This window comes from Sciurus carolinensis, chromosome 17 (assembly GCF_902686445.1).
Source record: "Sciurus carolinensis chromosome 17, mSciCar1.2, whole genome shotgun sequence".
NCBI classification, from domain to species: domain Eukaryota; kingdom Metazoa; phylum Chordata; class Mammalia; order Rodentia; family Sciuridae; genus Sciurus; species Sciurus carolinensis.
The window spans coordinates 28,019,134-28,044,817 of record NC_062229.1 but is presented as its reverse complement, the minus strand read 5'-3'; the positions used below and the strand labels follow the sequence as shown (position 1 = coordinate 28,044,817).

General features: G+C 38.1%; 1 protein-coding gene across 10 annotated transcripts in view; it reads right to left on the bottom strand.

The window, feature by feature from the left end:
- The window catches only part of Ulk4 (unc-51 like kinase 4), a 623,492-nt gene extending 598,245 nt beyond the window's left edge, over positions 1–25,247 (bottom strand). For 9 of the 10 annotated variants that reach the window (XR_007105971.1, XR_007105973.1, XR_007105972.1 and 6 more), the window contains exons 1-6: positions 25,167–25,247; positions 22,843–22,920; positions 22,225–22,408; positions 12,215–12,314; positions 10,274–10,413; positions 2,969–3,131 (exon numbers count right to left, since the gene is read on the bottom strand). Coding sequence is in view for 7 of the 10 variants with exons in the window: in XM_047532456.1 (XP_047388412.1) it covers positions 2,969–3,131; positions 10,274–10,413; positions 12,215–12,314; positions 22,225–22,362 (541 nt within the window). In the remaining 3 variants the exon portion in view is untranslated. Of the gene's footprint in view, positions 1–2,968; positions 3,132–10,273; positions 10,414–12,214; positions 12,315–22,224; positions 22,409–22,842; positions 22,921–25,023; positions 25,122–25,166 lie in introns of those variants that run through there. The other variant, XM_047532455.1, reaches the window with a different exon arrangement.
- Between the last annotated feature and the right edge of the window lie 437 nt (positions 25,248–25,684).

Below are 25,684 nucleotides of genomic sequence, written 5' to 3'. Positions count from 1 at the left end.
CTCAGGTAACCTTCTAGCACATTGTACCTCCATGGACCACTATAGCCACATCAGCAGTCTTATGTGTTCCCAGGTGTGGTTTTATAGTTCTCCCATGGAACATTCCTGGTATGCTGTCACATTTCATACACAAACTCCTTCAACAAACATTATGAAGGGCCTATTAACCTGCCCTAGATGCTGAGGAAACAAAGATAAATAGGATCCTTGGGATACCCAGGCACACTGCCCAGCACTTAATAGGTGCTTCATCGATATTTGTTAAATGTGAATGACTGTGTGTCTTTCCTCACAAGAACTGCAAGTTCAGTGAGGGTCAAGGTTTTTACCTGTTTATTCACATCCATATTCCTAGTACCTAGAACATGCCTAAATGCCAAATTAATAAATATCAAATTAATAATTTAATTAATAAATTTAAATGATAAACTAATAAATTACCAAAGACATTAACAAATAAAGGAATATGAAGTGCCTACATTCAAAATCAAGTGGGTAAAGAAAACAAAGAATATATATTACTGGGTAGATTCAATGATAGACTGCATAAAATACTATGAAAGAACACAACCAATACTTAAATATATGGTCCAATAAAATCCTGCTAAGCCAGGGGATAAAGAAGTAAAGTCGTCATCTGGGAAAAAGTTGAAGGTAGGAAAGAAGAACGGGGGAAACTGAAGGAAAAAGGCATATGGGAGCAACCACCTGATGTGTGCAGGAAAACTAAACATGCTGTTTTGTTGGAATATAAAACAAAAGGTAGGGAGGGCTGGGGATGTAGCTCAGTGGTAAAGCACTGCCCTGTCATGCACAAGGCCCTGAGTTTGGTCCCCAGCACTCTACCCCTCCAAAAAAGAGGTAGGGAGTCATGGGGGATAGGGTAGTCTAGGTCTTCCAGGAAGCAGACACCAAGCCAAGATCAACAGCACAAGGTCTATACTACAGGAAGGTCCAAGAAAAAAGTTAGGGGTAGTTGGTCAGATAACAGTGCATGATGGACCCCAAGTGAAATACCAGACAGTCTAAGAGAGGTTCAGAAAGTCATCAAAAATCCCCAAACAACACTGGTATCAGATCATCTCCCAGAAATAGGTCTGCCTTAGTATCCTGCCATGCTGGGTCAGAAGAAGCAGGGTATGGATACTGGGGAGCATGGCCTCAGAGCAAAAGCAGTGATGAATTTCCCACTCAAGGAACAGGAGGCCTTGGTCAATCATGTCCCCTGTAGTTAAAGAACAAGGCACACTTTCTGGGTCAAGAAAAGAGAAGCAAATAGGCACCAGATCTGGAAACCCAAACTGTAACCTGCAGGTAGGAGATTCTAAACTTGAAACTTATTTCTTAACTCAAATTCCCAGCTTCTGTCAATCAGCACTGTGCCTCAGTGTGGAACTGAGTGAGCCCAGCTCAACATAAGCTCCTTCCCTCTTTGAACTGGGTCATTTCATTCATTCACATAACTGTTGAGACCCATGAACAACAGGAAATTAAGTCCTAGCAGCTATGACATTACTCTTAAGGTTACAGTGAGGAGTGAGGCAGAATGAGAATCCAAGTGTCCTTTAAGAAGCTCTTTGCAATGCTATCTTTATACAGACCTTCCAAAGCTTTCATTAATCATAACATCAGTGTCACTCCTAACAGATTTATTGGTGGCTATACACCATTACTTACCAACTGATAACCCCACCACAAAATCCAGTCACTTGCACAGGTCAAAAGGTAAGTTGTTTATTTCATGTGCCTTGCTCATCGCCACACTTAAATTGTAAATTCTCAAAAGCTCCAAAGAGAAGCATTTTTGCTTTTTAGCAGAGGATGTGAAGGTGAGTTGGCCATGATATGGACAGCCCATAAAGGCAAGAACTGATTCTGCCCTGCTGGTTATGAGGGCATTCTCCCCCGACCTGCCCCATCACAAGGACTGTGCTAGCATCCCTACTAGAACTTCTGACCTACTTCTCCAAATACAGCCCACTTCCACTTACTAAAGTGGAATATTTCAAACATACATTGCTAAAATAGTCAGCCTTCCTTGGTTTCTATTAAAAAAAAAAAATCCTAAGAAGTAATTCAGAATTCAATATCCTACTAATATAGCCCATAATAGTTTTCTTCATAGAATTCTGATCATTCTATGGAAAGCTACTTGAGGTTCCTAAAAGGCACCATCTTGAGTATGAAATTTCACCTATGTAAGACTGGCTCTAATAGTGAAATTTTCTTTGGTCACATTTGGTGACTATAATTATCCTGCTGTTCTCCATCCTTTTCCCTCATTTCTCTCATCTCTAGGGCACATGGCTGCCAAGTCCAAGGGTGCTGCTCTCTTGCATTGCCCATTTCAATCAACTGCACCCAACTTAACTGACAGCACAGTGGATATCATAGAGCTTCAAAGGCCCTAATCTCAGGTAACTACAAGTAGAATTTGAGGAGGAAAGAACTTTACCATTTCCACCCAAAGGGAGAAGAAGTATCACTTCAAGGGCTGGGGCTGTAACTCACTGGTAGAGCACTTGCCTAGTATGCATGAGGCCCTGGATTTGATCCCCAATACCATAAGGGGAAAAAAATTAGAAATATCACTTGGACTCCCGTGGGTACAGAAATTTTAACATCCCAGTCCCATTCCATTGTCAAAATAACCTGCCAAGAATGTAACCCCTAAAAATCTGTCTCAAATGGAGAAGATAAGTCACTTAATGATACTGAAGGAATACCTACTGAGCCACAAGTGTGTGCCAGGCACTGTTCCAAGAAGCTGAAAACATCAATTAGTACATAGCATTGAGGCTTTTTATACCTGAAAATATTAGATCCAAAGGGAAATTTGTCATCCACAAAGCTATTCCCATGTCCAGGTTTCTTCTAGTCATTACTATTTTCAATACATTATTTGTTTACAACACAAGCTTTGGGTGGCCCAAGAATTATGATCTTTAAGCTCTCCAAGTCCACATACCTTTGACTCTATTTTTCATACTCTTCTTCAGTACATTTTCCCCACTGTCACCTCCTCCTTCTTCTGCTGCCACCAAAGCAAAGAACTCTTCCAAACTTTCACCTTCCACTTTTGCCAAGCAAAAATTGCTAAACTTCAAAGTGCCAGGTCCTTCCAAGAGTATCTAAAGATTGAAATGTATTTTTAGAAACAAGTTCAATTTAATTTGCATATCCATTGGTACCTCTTATAATTGCCCTACAGACTTTCAGTGTGGGCTTTCTTGCTTCATCACAACTCAAAAGTGCTACATTTTTTTAAAATAAACTATTGAAGAATACAAAATTTTAAAAATAGAATGAAATTGGCCATTCTCAGACATCATATAACCACAGGGGAAAAGTCAGGCTGTTGGAATAATGAAATACAATGTATAGTTAGCCCTCTGGATACTCCAGTTCTGCATCAATTCAACCAACTATGGATTAAAAATACTTTTTCTTTTTTCCTGGTATGGTTTGGATTTTTTTTCTCCACATTTATTGGTGGCATTACAGTTGTACATAAGGGTGGAAACTCTTGTTACATATTAGTACATGCACATAATACAACAATTTGGCCAAAATCAGTCCCCAGCACTTCCCCCCTCCTTCCACCCCTGGTTCCTTTCCTCTACTGATCTCCCCTTCCTTTTTATGGGATCTGCCCCCCAACCTTTTACTTTTTCCACTCTAGCTTCCACATGAAACATATGACTCTTGACCTTCTAAGTTTGACTTATTTTGCTTAACATAATGGTCTCAGGTCCATCCAATTTCCTGCATATGACAAGTTTTATGGGTGAATAAAACTCAATAGTGTACATTACCATATTTTCTTTATTCATTAATCCACTGATGGACACCTATACTGGTTCCATAGTTTGGCTACTGTGAATTGTGCTGCTATAAACACTGGTATGTATCACTGTAGTATGACTTTCTTTAGAATACTGAGGAGTAGTATAGCTGGGTCATATGGTAGTACCATTCCCAGTCTTTTGAAAACCTCCATAATAATTTCCATAGTGGTTGGACTAATATAAAATCCCACTAACAGTGTAAGTGTTCCTTTTTCTACAAATTCTCTCCAACATTTTATTCTTGATGATTGCCATTTGGATGGTGCGAGATGAAATCTCAGTATAGTTTTGATTTGAATTTCCTTAACTGCTAATGTACATTTTTTCATATTTGTTGGCCATTTGTATTTCTTCCTTAAAGAAGTATCTGTTTGGGGCTGGAGTTGTAGCTCAGTGGTAGAGTGCTTGCCTAGCATGTGTGAGGCACTGGGTTTGGTCCTCAGAACCACATAAAAATAAAATAAAAGTACTGTGTGTCCACCTGCAACTAAAAAAAAAATTTTTTAAATAAGTGTCTGTTTCATTCTTTTGGGGGGGTGGCATTGAGCATTTTGAGTTCTGTACATATTCTGGATATTAATCTTCTGTCCAAAGAATGGACACCAAAGATTTTCTCCCATTCTGTAGGTTCTCTTTACATTGTTTCCTCTGATGTACAGAAACTGAATTTGATGCCACCGCATTTATTAACTCTTGGCATTATTTCCTGAGCTTTGGAGGTCCTATTGAGAAAATCATTCTCTGTGCTATAGTTTGGGAGTGTTGACCTTATGTTTTCTTCTATAAGTTGCATAGTATCTAGTCTAATTTGTAGGACTTTGATACATTTTGAGTTGACTTTTGTGCACAGTGAGAGATAAGGGTCTAGTTTCATTCTTCTACATGTGGATAACCAGTTTTCTCAAAACCGTTTGTTTAAAAGGCTATCTTTTCTCCAATGTATATTTTAGGCATCTTTGTCAAGGATCAGATATCTAGATGTATGGGTTTGTCTGTCTTCTACTCTGTACCACTAGCCTATGTGTCTGCTTTTATGCCAGTACCACGCATTTTTTTTTTTTTTTTACTGTAGCTCTATAGTATAATTTTTCAAGTCAGGTATTATGATAGCTCCAGATTGCTTTTTTTGGCTTAGAATTGCTGTGGCTATTCTGGTTCTTATTTTTCCAAATGAATTTTAGGACTTTTTTTTCTAGATCTATAAAGAATGTTATTGGTATTTTGATGGGAACTGCATTGAATCTGTATATTGTTTTTTTGGTAGTATGGTCCTTTCAACAATATTAATTCTGCCTGTCCATGAGTATGGGATGTCTATCTTTAAGTGTCTAATTTCTTGCTTCAATGTCCTATGGTTTTCACTGTAGAGGTCTTTCACCTCCTTGGTTAGATTTATTCCTAAGGCTTTTTTTTTTTTTTAAGATTATTGTGAATGAAAATGTTTTGACTTCTCAACATATTCATCATCGATATGTAGGAAAGTCTTTGATATTCATGTCAATTCTGTAACCTGCCATTTTGCTGAATTTATTAGCTCTAGCAGTATTTTGGTAGAGTTCTTTAAATCTTCTAAGTATAGGATCATATCATCTGCAAAGTGATAATTTCACTCCAATTTTTATCCCTTTTATTTCCTTTTTTTGCCTAATTGCCCTAGTTATCATTTCTAGCACTATTTAAATAGGAATAGCATCCTTGTCATTTTCCAGATTTTTAAGAAAATGCTTTCAGTTTTTCCCCATTTACTATAAGGCTGACTTTGGGTTTTACATTATAGCCTGTGATGTTGGGGTTCCCTCTCTCCCTTGTTTCTTTAATGCTGAAATTTGTCAAAGGTTTTCTCTGCATCTATCTAGATGATTGATTTTTGTCCTTAATTCTATGTGATGAAGTACAATTATTTATGTTAAGCCATCCTTGCATCTCTGGAATAAAACCAAGTTGGTTTCTGATGTACAATCTTAATATGTTGAACACAATTTGTTGATATTTTATTAAGGATTTTTGCATTTAAGTTCATCAGGGGTATTTTTTTCCTTTATGTGCCCTTATCTGGTTTTGGTATGAGTAAGACACTGGCTTTGTAGAATGAATTTTCAAGTGTCCCATCCCTATTAGTGGAATAATTTGAGGAACACTGGCATTAGCTCTTTAAAGATCTAGTCGAATTCAGCTGAAGGTCCATCTGGTCCTGGGCTTTTCTTTGTTGAAAGGCTTTTCATTACTGCTTCTATCTCATTACTAGTTACTGGTCTGTTTAGGTTTTCTACGTCCTCTTGATTCAATCTTGGCAGGTCACATGTCTAGAAACATATCCATTTCTTCTAGATTTTCCAGTTTATTAGAGTACAAGTTTTCAAAATAGTCCATAACGATCCTCCAGATTTCTGTGGCAATTTCTATTTCATGTCTAATTTTAATAAATTTGGGTCTCTTTGTTTTGGCTAGTTTGGCTAAGGGTTACTCAATCTTGTTTATCTTTTCAAAGAACCAACTCTTCATTTCATTGATCCTTTGTATTGTTTTATTCAAATTGATTTAAGCTCTAATTTTAATTATTTCCTTCCTTCTACTGGTTTTGGAATTGGTTGCTGCCTAATTGCCCTAGCTAGAATTTCTAGCACTATTTAAATAGGAATTTTTCAAGGACCTTAAGATGTATCATTAGGTTGTTAGTTTGGGCTCTTCTCATTACCTTATGTAGACACTCATAGCTGTAAACTTTCCTCTTAAAACTGCTTCTACAGTGTCCCGGAGGTTCTGGTTTGTTGTATCACTATTCTCATTTAGGTCTAAGACTTTAATTTCTCCTGATTCCTTCTATCACCATTCATCATTCAAAAGAGTATTGTTCATGGGCTGGGGTTGTAGCTCAATGGTAGAACACTTGCCTAGCATGTGCGAGGTGCTGGGTTCTATTCTCTGCACCATGTAAAAAATAAAGACATTGTGTCCATCTATAGCTAAAAATATTTTTTAAAAGAGTATTGTTTGGTATTCATGTGTTTATAAAGTTTCTGTAGGATTTTTTGGTGTGTTCAAATTTCATTCCATTACGATCCAATAAGATGTAAGGAATTTTTTCATATTTGCTAAGAATTGCCTTGTGGTCTAAAATATGATCTATTTTGGAGCAAGTTCCATGAGTCACTGAGAAATATATTCAGTTATTGGATGAAATATACCATAGATGTCTGTTAAGTTCACATGATTTATATTTTTTAGGTCCAAAGAGTCTTTACTGAGTTTATGTCTGGATGACCTATGTAATGGTGAAAGGTATTTAAATCACCCAGTATTCTTATACTAAGGTCTGAGGTTTCCAGTAGCATCTCATATCCTTAGGTACACCCAAGTTTGGGGCATATACTATTGTTATGTCTTATTGAATTGTTCTTTTTACCAGTATAAAGTGAACTTTGTTTTATTAATTTTGGTTTGAAGTCTGCTTTGTTAGAGTAGCTTATCCTGCTTATTTTCAAGATCCATTTGCATGGGACATCAATTTCCATGCTTTCACTTTTAATCTGTGGCTGTCTTTACCTGTAAGATCTCTTGTAAACAAAGATGGTTCTTATTTAATCCATTCTGCCAGCCTGTCTTTTAATTGAACAGTCAAGACCATTTACATTCAGCATTACAGAGAAATGTTTATTACTGCTGTTTTGTTTCTAGTGTTTAATTTGTTCTTATTTCTCATTTGCTTAACTACTCTTCAAACGAGATTTATTCATTTGTGAGACTTGGGGTTTATTTCTTCTGTGTGGAATATTTAAGTTCTATTGTGCTAGCTTAGTACTCAAAATTTTAGTTTCGGCTTGTCTTAGGTTTTCTTGATTTTGAAGGACAGCTTTGATGCATACAACAATCTTGGTTGACAGTTATTTCCTTCCACAACATTGAACACTTCATTCTAAGCCTTCCTGGCTTTTAGAGTTTGTGCTCAGAAACCAGAAAAGATTCTAATTGGCTTGCCTCTAAATGTGACCTATTTTTCTTCAGAAAACTGCAACTGAGCCAAAATAAACCTTTCCTTCTTTTGAATTGTTTATCTCAGGTATTGTGTCACAGCAACAGGAAGTTGACTAATAGACTACACTAAACCCATACAGTTTTTTTTCTTGTTATCATTCCCTAAATGCAGTATAAAGACTATTTACATAGCATTGCACTTATATTGTATTATAAGTAATCTAGAGATTTAAAATATGCCAGAGAATATAAGTTATATGAAAATACTATACCATCTTAAATAAGGAACTTAAGCATCCTGGGATTTTGGTATCCAAAGGAAGTCCTGGAACCAATTCCCCTGTGGATGAATATGTAACAATCTATACTTACCAACCCTCAATGACATCTAAAAGAGGATTGGAAAATCCATCAGCCTGATGTCTTTTATTCAAAAGGCAATGTAATACAAAGTAAAAACCAGAATTCTGAATTTAGAAAACTGGACTTAAGCCCCTGGTCCAATGCTTACTTGCTGTCCAATACTTCATGTGTAAAATGTGAAACACCTAACTCTTCAGACTACTTTAAGGGTTAATTTAACATATATATGCAAAGGGTTAATAGTTATGACAGGCATGTGATAAGTACTCAGGTTTGCTAATATAATTTGTGAACAGATGTCTTTTGTTCATGGAAATATGCTAGGAAGTAACATGGTTTTCTCTGGAGTCATTAAGAATATTTCTAAGCAGTTGCAATGGATTGGGTCACTTCTATTTTTTGCTTTTAGTATTGAGAATTGAATTCAGGGTCTCTTGACCACTGAGCCACATCCCCAGTCCCATTTTGTATTTTTTACTTAGAGACAGGATCTCATTGAGTTGCTTAGTGCCTCGCTTTTGCTGAGGCTGGCTTTGAACTCACCATCCTCCTGCCTCAGCCTCCCCAGTCACTGGGATTACAGGAATGCGCCACTGCGCCTGGCTCACCTCTGTTTTCAAAAGTAATTTGAAGTTAACTCATAACTTCTTGTCATAAATACTTACTAAGGGTGTCTATTAGTATATAAAAGTGGTTTTTAGACTTAGTCCTCTGAGGACTTGGTAAAATACGGACCATTAGCCACTCCCTCAAAAGTTTCCGATTCTTCAAGTCCAGGGTAGAGCCCAAGAATCTGCATCTCTAACAAGTCCCAGAAAATAATACTGCTTGTCCATGGAACGCACTTTGAGAACCACTGGCAAACCAGAGTCTTCATTCTGACTACTCAATTCTACTATTATTGTCTACGACAATACAAAAAGTATGGATGGGTTCCAATAAAACTTTATTACCAGAGACAGGAATCCTGCCCAACTTTTCCCAACTCTTGCTCTAGAGCATGTTACATAAGGAATCAGTGTGAATTTCTCAGATCACCACAGCTGATAATAAAATTCATTAAAGTTCCATTCTCTGGTCCAAATCCAGTCACTGCCTGTTTTTGCACATCTATGAACTAAGAGTAGTTCTACATTCCCAAATGGATGGGGGGGCGGGGGAGATATTTGACATGTGAAAATTCTATGAAATTCAAATTTCAGAGTCACTAAATGAAGTTATTGAAACACAGCCACACCCAGGCATTTGCACCCTGTCTATAGTGTTTTCAGCACTACAATGACAGCTGGGTGGCAGCAGGCTTGGGGTAAGCATATGAATAATTCAAACTAGAACTTCTATGCATGATAGAGTTTTATGAAGTTTTCTTTTTCAGGTTTAATTATCTTCTTATACAGATGGCCTACTAAAATAAAGTTAAAAATGAAATATTCAGTTTTTCACTTCATTAGCATACATTAAAGAAAACCTCAGCCTTGTAATGTGTACAATTCCTTCAGACCTATTCTTGTAGAACAGTAATAGATGCCACTGATTTTGAGCACACTACCTACCAGAAAGCACCCTACTAGCTTAACCTAGATATAATATGTAAACCTCTTAACCGCCCTGAAAATATTTATCTATATATCACAAAGAAGGAAACTAAGGCAGAAGCAGGGCAATTTGCTCAGGATCACATAGCTTCTACGTGTCAAAATTGACTGCAACCCAAACTAAGCATGTGTCCTGACACTCACATTGAAGCATATTTAGTTATGGGAATCAATTCTACCAAGAAAGAAAATATTTGATTCATGATATAAGGAATCATCTATATACCACCAAGAATGCCACTGTCCAGCCAAAATAATGGTTCATAAATGTATACTATGATTAAAGAGCTAAGAGTCTTATCTTACAGACCTATTAGGTTCATCATTCACAATATACCTCAGCGGCAATAAGCACTTAAAAAAGAGTTCTGAAATGAGGAGAGGCTTTACATTCCAAAAAATACTTAAAGAGACAGTAAAATGTAGTAAAAACATCTTTGAAAAAAGCACTCTAAATAGACATAAGCCATTAGGAAATCAAAACTCATAAATTACCTTCCCAGGAGAAATGTCACAAAAGAGAATGCCAAGTTTATGAAGATGATGTAATCCAGTAATCAGGTCAATCCCAAACTCTCTCACAACATCTTCTGGGAGATTTTCATCTTGAGCAATAACTGTTTCTAAGGAACCACCTGCAAGAAGTTGATTAAAATCATCCATTTTAACCCACCAACATCATAAAGTCTGACTGGCTGACAATGAGCATCAAAATATGATTAAAACAGTAAACCCTAACAGACTAGTTGTGGACGTAGTGGTTTGGCATTGTAAACAAAGTCTGTGACCATACCCCAAAGTCAGCCCCGGGGAGCACCTGGAAGGATGATACTAAGTCAGCAAGTGGATGAGAGGATAATCCCCTCAGATCCCTTAGGAAATAAACAGCTGCAAAAATTAAACACTAACCTCTAATCACATAAAGCAAAACATAGGCTCATTTACTCATGTGCAGTGTCAGGTCATATTCTGCAAAGCACTGTACGGTAAAAAGGATGATACCCTCCCTTAACGTGGCCGTCACAACCCTTACCATGCACCATTGAGGCAAAAAGTTAAAGACAAGCACACTGTGAATTCCATTCCTCTATCCTTCAAAGGTGCCAGTCCTGCCTCTTATCTAAGTGCCAGGAGCAAACTTTTAATTAAAGCATCAAGATTATAACAGGAGCCAAGTTCTGAAAAAGAAATGTCTCAGCTGGCATGTGAAAGTTTAATCAGAATGACTTTGATGGGAGGAAAAGGTATTCTGGGTTTTATTATTTTATTTTGGTGGGTGAGGAACCAATCCCAACATTGGTACAATTTAAGACGGGATATTACACCTTGTCACAGGGGTCAGAAACAGCTGAAGTCAAAATAAAACTAGGGGTATCCCTGGATAACCTTGCCAGTGTGTATGTCTACGAAGGTAATCCCACCATGACCCCTTCACAATGATTCAGAAAAATAAAATACAGATGATTAAACCAAATTACTTCTTTTAGGGCTAAGTTTTATAAATTCTGACTGGCGACAGGCAAAATTTATAATGCAAATAACCACATCAATATTTAATGATCCTTGCCATGCACAGTGGTGCACACCTGTAATCCCAGCAGTTTGGGAGGCTAAGGCAGAAGGACTGAAAGTTCAAAGCCAGCCTCAAAAATGGTGAGGAGCTATGCAACTCAGTGAGATCCTATCTCTAAATAAAATACAAAACAGGGCTGCAGATGTGGCCCAGTGGTTGAGTGACCCTGAGTTCAATCACCCACCGGTACAAAATATATACATATGCATAAATATTTTTATATAATATAATGATCCTTTATTAATCAAGGTATAAAGTATACTAATGGCGATGCTTATTACTTTTTTTCTGTTAAACTCAAAATGTTGAGGCTACAAGTCCATTGTCAAGGAGTGATAATTGTTGGTTCATCTTTGTACTTTTCCCACATTGCTTCAGTTTTTATAAAGTGCAAGTACCCTTTTCATAAAGGCAAAGGATAATCACCTTATGAATGTATTAGCTAATTAAAAGCTAGTTAACTTCTAGTGTTTATTTTTATTTATCGAGAAAACTCACTTGACATCATCAAGCTTTATTATCACTTTAAAAAATGTGTTACATTTCTATGTCAGTGATATAGTAATAAACTCCATATGAACTTTTATATAATCCTTTATTTTACCAAACATCTTTAATCTTTGCCCTTCCCTAACATCGAGCAATAGCTTTTCAAATTACATAGTAAACATCTAATAGATGATAAAAGAAAAGCAACAGGGGCTGGGGATATAGCTCAGTGGTATGAGGCTCTGAGTCCAATTCCCCAGTGCCACCAACTTTTTTTTTTTAAAGGCAAGAACAAACGAAGTACAAACATATGTACACTACGTGTTTCAATACTGCATCAGGTGGCTACTTCAGAGTATGCCCTACAGCCTTACCTGTGCAGAGTTCCACCACCAGCCAGAGATGATTACTGGTTTCATACCATTCGTGAAAAGTTACAATATTCTTGTGTTTAATTTCATGGGTGAGACGGACCTATAAAAACACACAGCATTCACTCAAAAAGTTCTTAAGTTCTCACATCTGAGAAACAACTAACTATGTAATTGGGAAGTGGATAATAGTGGAATTTACTTGCAGACATTACAAATAATGGTTATGAAGGCCAGTCGCAATGCTAAGTGTACAATCTTAAAACACCAAAACACCCGCATCTGTGTAAATACAGATTGTACAAGATTTATAGTCAATGACAGAGGTGTACACCAAAATAGCTGCTGCTGTTGGTAGAAATACAGATGCTCCTTGACTTATAAGGTTATAGTTCAATAAATCCATCCTAAATTGAAAATACCATAAGTTGAAAATGCATTTAATAGATCTAAACTACTGATAGTAGCTTAGCCTCGCCTACCTTAAAGGTGCTCAGAACACAAAGCGTAGCTTGTAACTGTTGCATCTCATACATACAGTATAGATATGATGGGATACAAAAAAAAAAAAAAACACCAATGCTGTGTGTGGTGGTGCTTGCCTATAAATTCCAGCTACCTAGAAGGCTGAGGCAAGAAGGTCTCAAGTTCAAGGTCAGCATGGGTAACATCATAATACCTCATCTCCAAAAGAAAAAAGACAAACCAAAACAGTAATTGTCTTCAGTACTGCTTTTTTCTTCTATCCATTTTTCCATATTGTCCAAATTTTCTATGATTAGCATGCATTACTTTTATAACATTTAAAAGAACTCAGAAGGATTCTACAATCTTCTATGATCTTCTTTTTCAAAAATATTCTTAGTGAATCCTAATATCAATTTGCCCAGGTTATTAAAAGAAATTACAATGAACACATTGATCTTAAAACTGTATATTTGTATTTGATCTTAAGAATACTTGTGCACTAAAAATAAGATATAAAGATATAAAAGTCTGTTAAATATTAAGTTGCTTTGGGGGCTTTGCTTTCTTTAAAATTCCATTAAATATGAAAACTAAAATCACAAAGCTATATGCATTAGAAGCAAAGCATCAAGACTTAGAACTTAATCTTTTTTAAAAAGTGGATTATAAACCAGGTATGGTGGCATACACCAGTGACTCAAGAGGATCACAAGTTCAAAGTCAGTCTAGGCAACTTAGCAAGGCTCTATCTCAAAAGAGAATCATCAACTTAGAAATACAAAGCTTTTTAAAAATGGAATATGGGGTACACTCTCAGAACTAGATAAGCTCATAGTGTAACACAATTAAGAGGAAAATGGACCCATATGACTTAGAAAACAGATAAGGAGAAAAACAAAAATCAGAGTGATCAAGAAAGAATTTAAGGACTAAGAAACCCTAGAACTGAAAGGATAACCAGAGAATGGTGAAGACCATGTGGTGAGCATGTTTAAGGATGCCCACTGACTCAGGTACAGCAATACAGAGGTTCTGATGGAAAAAAGGAGGCAAAATTTTCAGAGATTCACCAACAGAACTCAGGCCTCAGCACACCCTCTGACACTCCTCAGCATTCAACATCCACCCAGTGCCTACTCTTCCAGTGCCCCCTACCCTCACCCAACCACCCCTCCACGGTTACCGACAGACCTGTACTATACAGTATAGGAGTTCCTTGCCATACAGGGCAATTGTGAAGCAGCCAATATGAACAGATACGCTGTAAGTGTGAAATATACACCAGATTCTGAAGACTTAAAAACTAAAGGAATGAATGAAAATGATCATTAGGTTTCTATAAAGATTAGGTGTTGAAATAATGCACTATATTTATTGGGTTGCAATACATTAAAGTTAACTTCACGTGTGTGTGTGTGTGTGTGTGTGTTACTGGGGATCAAATCTCAAAACCAGAGTCTTGCACATGCAAGGCAGGTGCTCTACCACTGAGTTACACTCCCAATCCCTTTTCTTTTTCAATGTGGCTAGTAGGAAACTGATGATTTGTGGCCCCCTTATATATGTTAGAAGTATTGCTAGTTTTTCCTAATAATTATGACCTACAAAATCTTCCATACATCCTAGCCTGTGAGTACACTCCCTTCCCGCTCCCTTTTCCTAGCATCCCAACTCCAGCTAAATTCAACCTTCTGCAACCCTGCATATACTCAAGAAGCTGAGGCAGACACAAACCACTGGCTGACCCACTTTATATTGCTGGTCACAATCTCAAAAGGCCCCAGATAACCTGCCCTTCAAGAGGCTACTCTCACCTCCTCTTTCCTCAAACCTCTAACACTGCCTTCCCCTCCTCCCACTTCTTAACTCATGACTGCTAATTTCAGAGAGAATCCCTCAGGACTTTCTCTTGCTCCTGACACCAAATCTATCGAGCAGCATCCTATCTCTATCCCAGCCTTCTCTCAACTGTCCACCCTACTCTCAAAAGCCAGTGCTTCCTCAGGTACACAAGATTCCATCCTTCCTCAAACTTCACTTTGACAGTCATCTCCTCCCCACCCTACATTAATCTTCCTTTCTATTGGTTCATTCCCTGCAATTATCTCTGTGGAGAGGCTCCTAGTGGCTTACCTAATACCCATCTCACCTATATCCTTAATACAGAATTGCTCTATTACCAAATACAGCCTGATGCCTGGCCAGAAAAAACACCTCCTCACCTTCTGTACAGGTGAAGGGGTAGGGAAAAGGCACCAAGATGTTAATCAAATCACTGGCTGAGTTTTCCTAGGAAATTTTAAAGACACCAAGTAACACCTTAGTACCCCCTTCCTACCTAGAAAACTAGCATGATGGCTAAAGGTGTTGTCATCCAGCAACTGTGAAGTGGCTTTAAGCACAGAGCCTAGCAAGAAGGACAGGAGAGAAGAAAAATGGGTAAGTGGCACTTGATGAAACCAGTTTATAAATGCAGGACTTCCTTTACATGAAAAAAGAGACCATCAGTGGGTGGAATCAGAGGTTCCAGGGAACAGTCCAGGGCACTCAGCCATTCGTTAACTGGAATGGATGGGATTCAGTACTTCAAAGATGAGTCCAGGAAACACCAGGAAAGGAAAAATGAAGGGTTTAGGGAAGATCTGACAGAAAATTAGAGTTAATCTTAGAGGACTCATCAATAAGGGTATGACAATGATTAATATGGAATGAAAAAAAGACATTACAGATCTTTGGGTAGATTTTCATGGTAAATTCTCAACTCTTAAGGTGAGTACGACTATTTTCCCTTTTCACAAGTGAAACTTTAGATTTTCCCACTGAAAGTGAGGCTTAAACAAGTTCAACAACTTGACCAAGTTCATTCAGCCAGTTAAGCCAGGGCTCCAGGATGCTACTTAGTTGTGCCTAGGACCCAAGACCCCCGTAACCCCAGTCCTAGATAAGCCCTCCCCTGGTATCCAGCACGTTTCTCAACAGCATTTGTTGGACGGCATCAGTTACTAACATGTTTTCACTTGGATTCTGGCATCCACTCTCACATCTGGCATTTGTGGTACGTGTCACAAATTACGTTCTTATGATGAGATTGTCTCCCTGCTATGACCAGGTACCCTGCTTGAGGAGAATCCTGGGGTGTACCAAGCATGGATCCAAGGTATGGACTGGGCTTGAGCACAGAACACTGGGCTCTCTTCATGTCACATGAGAACACTCTGTGATGACCCAGTGCCTCTTGGGCCTTCCTGGTCCCCAGTAGAAGTCTGCTCTTCCCTGTAGTACGGTATTGTAAACATGTAACCTGAGCAGTGGCCTGGCTATCTCATTAAAATGATTGGTTCTCACTCCATATATAAACTATTGCACTTCCTGAATAAATTGAGTCTCCGTCACAGAATCTGGCTCCCGGTGTCTGAGTTAAGGGGCACCGTCACACTCACTCCCTTCCTGAGAGGCCAACCCACATCTGACAACACCTGCCAGGGTGATAGAGTCCAGAGATTTAATCAGGGTTAGATTATATAAAGGAAGTGGCACTCATTCTGGATCTTGATGTTTCAAAAGTGTCAGGGTCTCTCCTACCTAAAAGCCTCCCACCCGATGGCCCTATTGCAGTCTCTGAGAATTCTCTATTATTCACATGCCCCCAAATTAAATCACTGATGGACTCCAAAATGTCAATGAAATGGATGACACTTTAACAAAAATTATTTTACTATGTTAGCTAGATAGATCGCCCAGCAGTGTCCTCAAAGAAGTGACTAGTAAATTAGGATATCTGAAGTTGTAGTTACAAAAAGGTCAAAAGAAAAGTACCAAGGAAGACATTCAAGATGGCAACTGACAGCCAGTGGGGAGCATGATGGTAAATCTAATATAAAGAAAAGGAAGGCAAGGAAGTCAAACTTCTCCATATATTAGCTTTTTCTTTACCTAGTTCTGCTGGTCTCCTGAAATGGTAAGCCAGCATGGGTGTTATAGTGAGATCTGAAACAAACCACAAATCAGAATAATAGTAAGTATCACAGCCAATTGTAAGAAGTGAATACACCCAGAACAGTGGCTCGTAACATATTAAACACTTAATAAACAGTAGCTGATGGCAGACATCTGCAAAGAGGAACAGGAATAGAAATACTTCTGCTAAGTTTAGGACCCAAGTTCCCAAGAGCTAAGAGACCTAGAAGGCAAGGCCTTGGACAAGCATCTGAGTGAAGAGCCTATACATGTCTTGATCGTCTCTCTTGCTTCTCTTACCACACACTCACTAGGAAAAGATCTGCCTGTGACAGATCATTTTGCCCTCTAACATAGCAGATACTCAGTACATCTTTACTGTTGAAATAAATGGATGAATCTTGGAGAAAGCAGAGGCTTCCCTGGGCCTATGAATCAGGAACAAGGCTGAGAGAAAACAGTGGACTTTCCATATCCATGAACACTTCTAAACATGTACTTCCTCCCTTCATACTTCTTTCCTCACCTCTCTCTTCCCAACCCTCCTCCAGTTGTATTTCCCTCTTCCTACTCTATGCATTTCTTGTTCCATTAACCACTACATAACAGCCATCATGAAAGCTTACTAAGTGTCAATCATTATGTTCAGTGTCTTATTAAAAGCTAGATATGTCCTCAAAACACTAATAAACTGAATTGAACATATTAAAAGAATTATGCACCATAGCCGTGTATTTATTCCTGAAACACAAATATAGTTAAACATATGAAATCAAGGCAATATACCACATTGACAGAATGAAGAAACAAGGTACATTACCATCTCACTTAATGCAGAAAAAGTACTTGACAAAATTCAACACTCATGAAAAATACACTCCATAAAATAGGAATGGAAGGAAACTATCCCAACATATGAAAACTCTATTTGAAAAACCAAAGCAAGCATCATACTCAATGGTGAAAGGTTGAAAGTTTTTCCTATAAGACAATAAGGCAAGAATGCCCACTTTCACCACTTTTATTCAACAAAGTATTAAAAGTTCTAGTTAGAATAATTAGTCAAGAGAAAGAATTTTATTTTCCTTCCTAATTAGAAAAAATAAAAGTCTATGCTTACAGACAACATAACTGATTTTATATGCAGAAAGCCCTAAAGATTCCACATACAAAAAACAGAACAAATTTAGTCAAGTAGCAAGATATAATGTCAACACTCCAAAATTAGCTTCATTTCTATACACCAAATAAAAAAATCTAAAAATGAAATCAAGAAAACAATTCCATTTATAATAGCATCAAAAAGAATAAAATGGCCAGGGGGTGTGGCACTATACCTCAAAGACAGAGCTTGCTTAGCATGCCCTAGGTTTAATCCCCAATACTGTGGGGGTTGGGGGGAAGAGTTTCATAGGTATTAAAGAGGTAAAATTCAAACTGCAAAACACTGTTGTACTAAATTTTAAAAAAACAAATGGAAACATATCCCATGTTCATGGAGAAGACTGAAGATGTCAATACTAGCCAACACAACCTAGCCATTTAATGTAATCCCTACCAAAATTCCATTTTTTTTTGCATAAATAGAAAAACCTAACCAAAATTCAGACTCTCAAGACATGCCACATAACCAAAACAATATTGTAAAAGAAGAACAAGTAGGAGGATGCACACTTTCTAATTTCAACACTTACTTCAATGCTATAATAAGTGTAATGAAAACAAGACACAGGCCAATGGAATAGCACCAAGAGTTCAGAAATAAATTCTCACAGATACAGTCAAATGACTTTCAACAGAAGTGCCAAAACTATTCAATAGGGGAAATGAGTCTTTTCAACAAATGATACTGGGAAAATTGGATGTTCACTTGTCAAAAAAACAACACAAATTTGAACCCTACCCAATACCATATAAAAAACTAACTCAAAACGAATCAAAGACCTATACACAGAAGTTAAAACTAGGGCTGGGGTGGTAGCTCAGTGGAAGAGCACTTTCCTAGAATATGTGAGGCACTGGGTTCGATTCTCAGCACTGCATAAAAATAAAGGTATTGTGTCTATAAAAAACAAAATTTTTAGAAGTAAAAATTATGTAACTCTAAGAAAATATAGGATAAAAGCTTCACATTAGATTTGGCAGTGATTTTATAACACCAAAGGGATAGGCAGTAAAAGAAAAAAACGACTTCTTAAAAATTAAGAACTTGTGCAAAGCAAACTATCGAAATAGTGAAAATTCAATCTATGGAATAAGAAAACATTTGCAAATCATATCAGAGAGTACTCATAAAACTTAATCAGATTAAAACATGGGCAAAGGACTAGCCACATTCTTGTAATCTCAACAACTTGGGAGGCTGAGACAGGAGGATCAAAGGTTCCAGATAGCTTCAGCAATTCAGCAAGACCCTGTCTCAATAAAAAAATAAAAAGGGTTAGGGATATAGCTCAGTGGCAAAGTAACCCTGGATTCAAGCACTCAGTTCCACAAAACAGAAAAAAAAAAAAATAGGCAAAGAACTAGAATAGATATTTCTCTCTAAAGATATATAGAGCAATTCCACCAGAAAACTTTTAGAACTCATAAGTGAATTCAGTAAAGTAGCAGGTTACAAGATCAATGCTCATAAATCCAATGCATTTTTATACATAAGTGATGAATCTTCAGAAAGAGAAATTAGGAAAACTACCCCATTCACAATAGCATCGAAAAAAATAAAATACTTGGGAATCAATCTCACAAAAGAGGTGAAAGACCTCTACAATGAGAACTACAGAACAATAAAGAAAGAAATTCAAGAAAACCTTAGAAGATGGAAAGATCTCCCATGTTCCTGGATAGGCAGAATTAATATCGTCAAAATGGCTATACTACCTAAAGTGTTATACAGATTCAATGCAATTCCAATTAAAATCCCAATGATGTACCTTGCAGAAATAGAGCAAGCAATTATGAAATTCATCTGGAAGAATAAAAAACCTAGAATAGCTAAAGCAATCCTCAGTAGCAAGAGCGAAGCAGGGGGTATTGCAATACCAGATCTTCAACTCTACTACAAAGCAATAGTAACAAAAACGGCATGGTATTGGTACCAAAATAGACAGGTAGATCAATGGTACAGAATAGAGGACATGGACACAAACCCAAATAAATACAATTTTCTCATACTAGACAAAGGTTCCAACAATATGCAATGGAGAAAAGATAGCCTCTTCAACAAATGGTGCTGGGAAAACTGGAAAACCATATGCAATAGAATGAAATTAAACCCCTATCTCTCACCCTACACAAAACTCAACTCAAAATGGATCAAGGACCTTGGAATCAGACCAGAGACCCTGCATCTTATAGAAGAAAAAGTAGGTCCAAATCTTCAACTTGTTGGCTTAGGATCAGACTTCCTTAACAGGACTCCCATAGCACAAGAAATAAAAGCAAGAATCAACAACTGGGATAGATTCAAACTAAAAAGCTTTCTCTCAGCAAAGGAAACTATCAGAAATGTGAAGAGAGAGCCTACAGAGTGGGAGAATATTTTTGCCAACCATACCTCAGATAGAGCACTAATTTCCAGAATCTATAAAGAACTCAAAAAACTCTACATGAAGAATACAAATAATCCAATCAACAAATGGGCTAAGGAAATGAACAGACACTTCACAGAAGAAGATAAACAAGTAATCAACAGATATATGAAAAAATGTTCAACATCCCTAGTAATAAGAGAAATGCAAATCAAAACTACCCTAAGATTTCATCTCACCCCAATTAGAATGGCGATTATCAAGAACACAAGCAACAATAGGTGTTGGCGAGAATGTGGTGAAAAAGGAACACTCATACATTGCTGGTGGGGTTGCAAATTAGTGCAGCCACTCTGGAAAGCAGTGTGGAGATTCCTCAGAAATCTTGGAATGGAAACACCATTTGACCCAGCTATCCCACTCCTTGGTCTATACCCAAAGGACTTAAAATCAGCATACCACAGAGATACAGCCACATCAATGTTCATTGCTGCTCAATTCACCATAGCCAGATTGTGGAACCAACCTACATGCCCTTCAGTTGATGAATGGATAAAGAAACTGTGGCATATTTATATAATGGAATATTACTCCGCAATGAAGAATGATAAAATTATGGCATTTGTAGGCAAATGGTCGAAATTGGAGAATATCATGCTAAGTGAGATAAGCCAATCTCAAAAAACTAAAGGACGAATGATCTCGCTGATAAGCGGATGAGGACATATAATGGGGGTGGGAGGGGTTAGCATTAGGTTTAGGGTTAGGTTTAGAGTTAGGCTAAGGAGAGCGGTAAGAATGAAGGAAAGAAGGACTGTATAAAGGGAAAAGGGTGGGAGGGGTGGGGGGGAACGGAAAAAAAAAGAAACATCATTACCCTATGTAAACGTAAAAAAATAAATAAAAAAAAAAAAAAAAGATATATAGAGCTGGGATGTAGCTCTATGGTAGTGTTTGTCTAACATGCACCAGACTCTGGGTTTGAACTCCAGCACCACAAAAAGAGAATACAAACAGTCACTGATCACATGAAATGCCATGCAACATCACTAGGAAAATGCAAATCAAAACAATGACCAAAAACAACACTAGAACAATATTGGTGGTGATGTGAAGAAACGTGTATACTGTTGGTTGAAAAGCTAAAATGTATAGCTGCTGTAGAAAACAGCATCGTGATTCCTCAAAATATTGAGGATAATAGGATCCAGTCATACCACTGAGTATATACACGAAGGAACTGAAAGCAGGAGATACCTGCACATGCATATTCATAGCGATATTAACCACGATAGTTAAAACATAGAAGCAACTCAAATGTATGTTGATATATGAACAGATAAGCAAAATGTAGCACGTACTTACAATGGAATGTAGGTTGGTCTAAAAAGGAGAAAATTTTGACACACTACAACAGGGATGAACCTTGAAGACATTATGCAAAATAAATCTATATGATACCACTTCTGTGAGGTATCTACAGAATTCAAAAGCCTAAGGACATAAAATAGAGAGTGGTGGTTACGAGGAGTTGGGGGTCAGGAGAGAATTGACTATTTTTTAATGGGTGTAGAGTTTCAGTTTTACAAGATGAATAGTTATTGAAGAGAATGATGACGGTGGTTGCATAATAGTGTGATTGTACTTATCACTGAACTATACAATTAAAAACATCAAGGTGGTAAATCTTATATTTTAACACAATTTTTTTAAAAAGTTAGGTAGTGTCCAAAAAGCCTAGATTGTAGAGTGACAATTACTTCAAAGCCAAGTCACTCTGACCCAATGTCCTTTCCAAAAGTTTCATATTCATAAGCTAAATTATAGATGTATATAGCTTCCCTTGCACCAAAAAAAAAAAAAAAAAACCTTGAGTTGGGGATAACCTGGATATGTTTAACTGCCATTTTTTAGGACTGGTGGCACTGAATAGACAGGTTACCCATCCAGGTGGAAAATGTGGCATTTGACAAAATGTGTTCAGTGGATTCTGTTCACAAGCCATATTTGCTTGGTCATAGCTTTGTCTCTCAGACAGATGGGACACACTTGACTCACCCAGTTGGTTATTTCAGGCCTTTTGCACTTCTCAGTACAAAGAATGGCCACAAAATTGATTGTTCCCTTCCGTCGCCCTTTGTAGACAACAGTCTTGCTTCCTCTGCCAATCTCCTCATACAGAATAAAGTTTTCCATCTCTGGTCCAACTTCTCATATATGATTAAAACAGCATCTCTAACTCCTAAGAAGCAAGCAAAAATGGCATTGATAAATGCAAGCTAGTAGTATGATTAGCACAGAATTAGTGGAGGATAATACTTAAATAAAATCTAAATTCTATATAAACTCAAAATTCACCTTTTATAGAATGAACAAAGGAAAAGATAAAAGAAAATTCACAAACCAATATTCAACTTCCTATCAAGATCCGAAGAAAAATAGTGCAAATAAGTTATTTTGAACTTGGAATGGATATTTTTCTCCAATATATCTTATCTTTTTTGCCATGAAAATCTGGTACAATGGAAAGGACAAGTCAACATTTACTTTCCACATTTTTATTGGTGCATTATGGTTGTATATAATGGTGAGATTTGTTGTTAAATGCACACAATATAACAATGTAATTTGGCCAATATCATTCTCCAGTATTTCCTCTTTCCCTCTCCTCCTCACCTGGACCCTTTCCTCTACTGGTCTCCCTTGATGGTCATGAGATCTCCCACCACAACCTTTTTCCTTTCTGGCTTCCACCTGTGAGAAAAATATACAATTTCTGACTTTGAGTTTAGTTTATTTCACTTAACATAATCTCAAACTTAATCCATTTTCCTGCAAATGACAATTTCATTCTTTATGGCTGAATAAAACTTATTTGTGTATACATACATTTTCGTTATCCTTTCATCAACTGACAAACACCTAGGCTGGTTATATCCTTGGTTACTGTGAATTGTGCTGCTATAAACATGGATATGCATGTACCATTATAGTATGATGACTAATTCTTTAGAACAAACACTGAGGAGTAGTATAGCTGGATCACATGGTGGTTCCATTCCTACCTTTTTGAGAAATTTCCACACCAAGTGTAGTAGTTTATGATCTCACCAACAATACCAAATTGTTCCTTTTTCTCCACATCCTCTCTAGTATTTACTGTTTGTATGTTTGGTGACTGCCATTTTGACTGTTGTTCAGATGAAATCTCATTTGTAAAAAAATGCATCAAGTTAAAAAAATTATTTTTTTGTGCAAGGGATTCTGTTAACAGAATGAAAAGGAAAGTCAAGGAATGGGAGAAAATGTTTACCAAATCATATCTGATAAAATAAATACCCAGAACAGTGGGCTGGGGAGATAGCTCAGTTGGTAGAGTGCACGCCTTGCAAGCACAAGGCCCTGGGTTCAATCCCCAGCACCTCGAAAAAAATAATAATAATAATAATACCCAGAATAATAAAAAATAATAATAATAAATAAAATAATAATAAAAAAAGAATAATAAAAAAATAATAATAATAGTATTAATAATAATAATACCCAGAACATATAATGAACTCCAACAAAAAATTCAAACATGGGCAGAGAATTTGCATATACATTTCTCCAAAGATAATAAACCAACTGTCAACACATGAAAACTGTTCAACATCACTAATCCATTGGGGGAAATTAAATCAACTGAGAGGTGGGGCAGTGGAGCCACTTGTAATCCCTTTGTTACCAAACAGAGCAATTCTCCTGCTTCAGTCTGAGTGTGGCTTACAACATTCAAGCAGTTCCCTTCTCTGGTGCCACTTCTTACAGTTAAAAAAAAGTTTGATCACAGGTAATGCCCACACCTATAGTCCCAGATACTCAGAAGGCTGAAAAGTATCCCTTGTGCCCAGGAATTTCTGGCAACCAAGAAATCCTCTCAAACAATTTTTTTAATCAGATGATTTTTAAGTTATCTTCCAAGTTTGAAGTTCCAAAATTTAAGGTTATTCTGATTTAGTCCAAAAATGTTCCAAAAACTTCCTAATACACTTTTTAAAAAAATCTAACTCCTTATATGTAAAATAAAATATAGAAAACTCCATAAAATAAACGTGTAGTTTAATAAATTATGAGGGACACCCTGGTATAGTCCTCATTCAAGTGTGTTCTCCCCGCATACCAGTTTATTCTTCGCTTCCTCAAAGTGTGATACATCTTTTGAGTACTTAAATCTACAATTTCACTTAGGAAACTGAGAAGCCAGAAGTCGGAGCCAATTTACACTGTGCATTCAACAAACGTTGAAACAGATCATGTGATGGGAACATGCAGGTAAAAACTACCTCACCAAATTAATAACTCCCTCGCTTGCACGTATCAGTAACACCGGGAAATCAACAGAAATGCAAATCCTCGGGTGCCTCCCAGATGCACAGAATCTATTCTGGGGGCGAGGCCGGAAGATTGGTTAATACACAGCCTCTAGGAGACTGGATGCACGCTCCGGTTTGCGAATCAGCCTTAAATGAGGACTTAAATGGCAGCGCCACTGTGCTAATCACTAACAGGTGATCCTCTTCCCAGCCCTTTACAGACTGGTTAAGTGCAGTGCACCCGTCCCTGGTGTCCCGGGCAGCTTCGCTCGCCTTGCAGAGTCAGTGAACGTCAGTCAGCAAGGCCAGCTGGGAGCCCGGGAAATGCAGTGGGGCTGTAAAGACGCGACCGCTCTGGATAAGAAGTGATGCTCCCGAATCGAGGAGCGCGAACGCCCTCGTCCCGCTGCACCCAAGTCCTAGAACAGGTGACCCGTATTCCCTGAAGCAAAGTCCTATGAAGTTGTGTAAGATTTTAGTTTAATAACTGTGCAAAACAGACCGCAGAGGTCGAGTGGGCACGGTGGGTGAAGGGTAAGGAAAGGGCTGCCAGACGGCGTTCCTCCGGGTCCGTATTCTCTTCCACGTCCGCTAAGGGAGATTCCAGTCTGTACTCGCAGCCACTACAGCCACCACCGCACGCACCTGGTCGCTGGGTCCGGAGAAGGCACCAGGCCACAGGACCGCTTGCTCCAGTGGGCGCGCCGTGGCCTCGGCCTGGGGCGGGTCCACTGGCCCACTGTCGGGGGGGGAAACCAACTACGAATGGCGGAGGTGCGGAAGCACGGTCGGGCCTCGCTAGCCCAGCTCCCCTCTGCATTTGGATCAGCCCGCGCCGTCTCCAGGGCAGCACGCAGAACGCCGGAAGGAAAGTGGGACTCTCACTGGCTGCTCAGTCTCGTTCCTCATTGGCCGGGTCCCGGAAGTGAGGCCGCCAAGGAGTCTCCCTTAACCTTAAAGACCTCGCACCCCACCTTAGGGGGAACCACGGCTCGAGATCCGGGTGGGAAGTGCTGAAGTAGGCGGAACTCACAATGGCAGCATACGGGCTTGCAGGCCGAGCCCCCCTCAGCACGTGGATTCGACCATGCCGTATCCATGGCAGCACGCAGAACGCCGGAAGGAAGGCGGGCGCTAACGGGCGGAGCCATTCAGTTCCTATT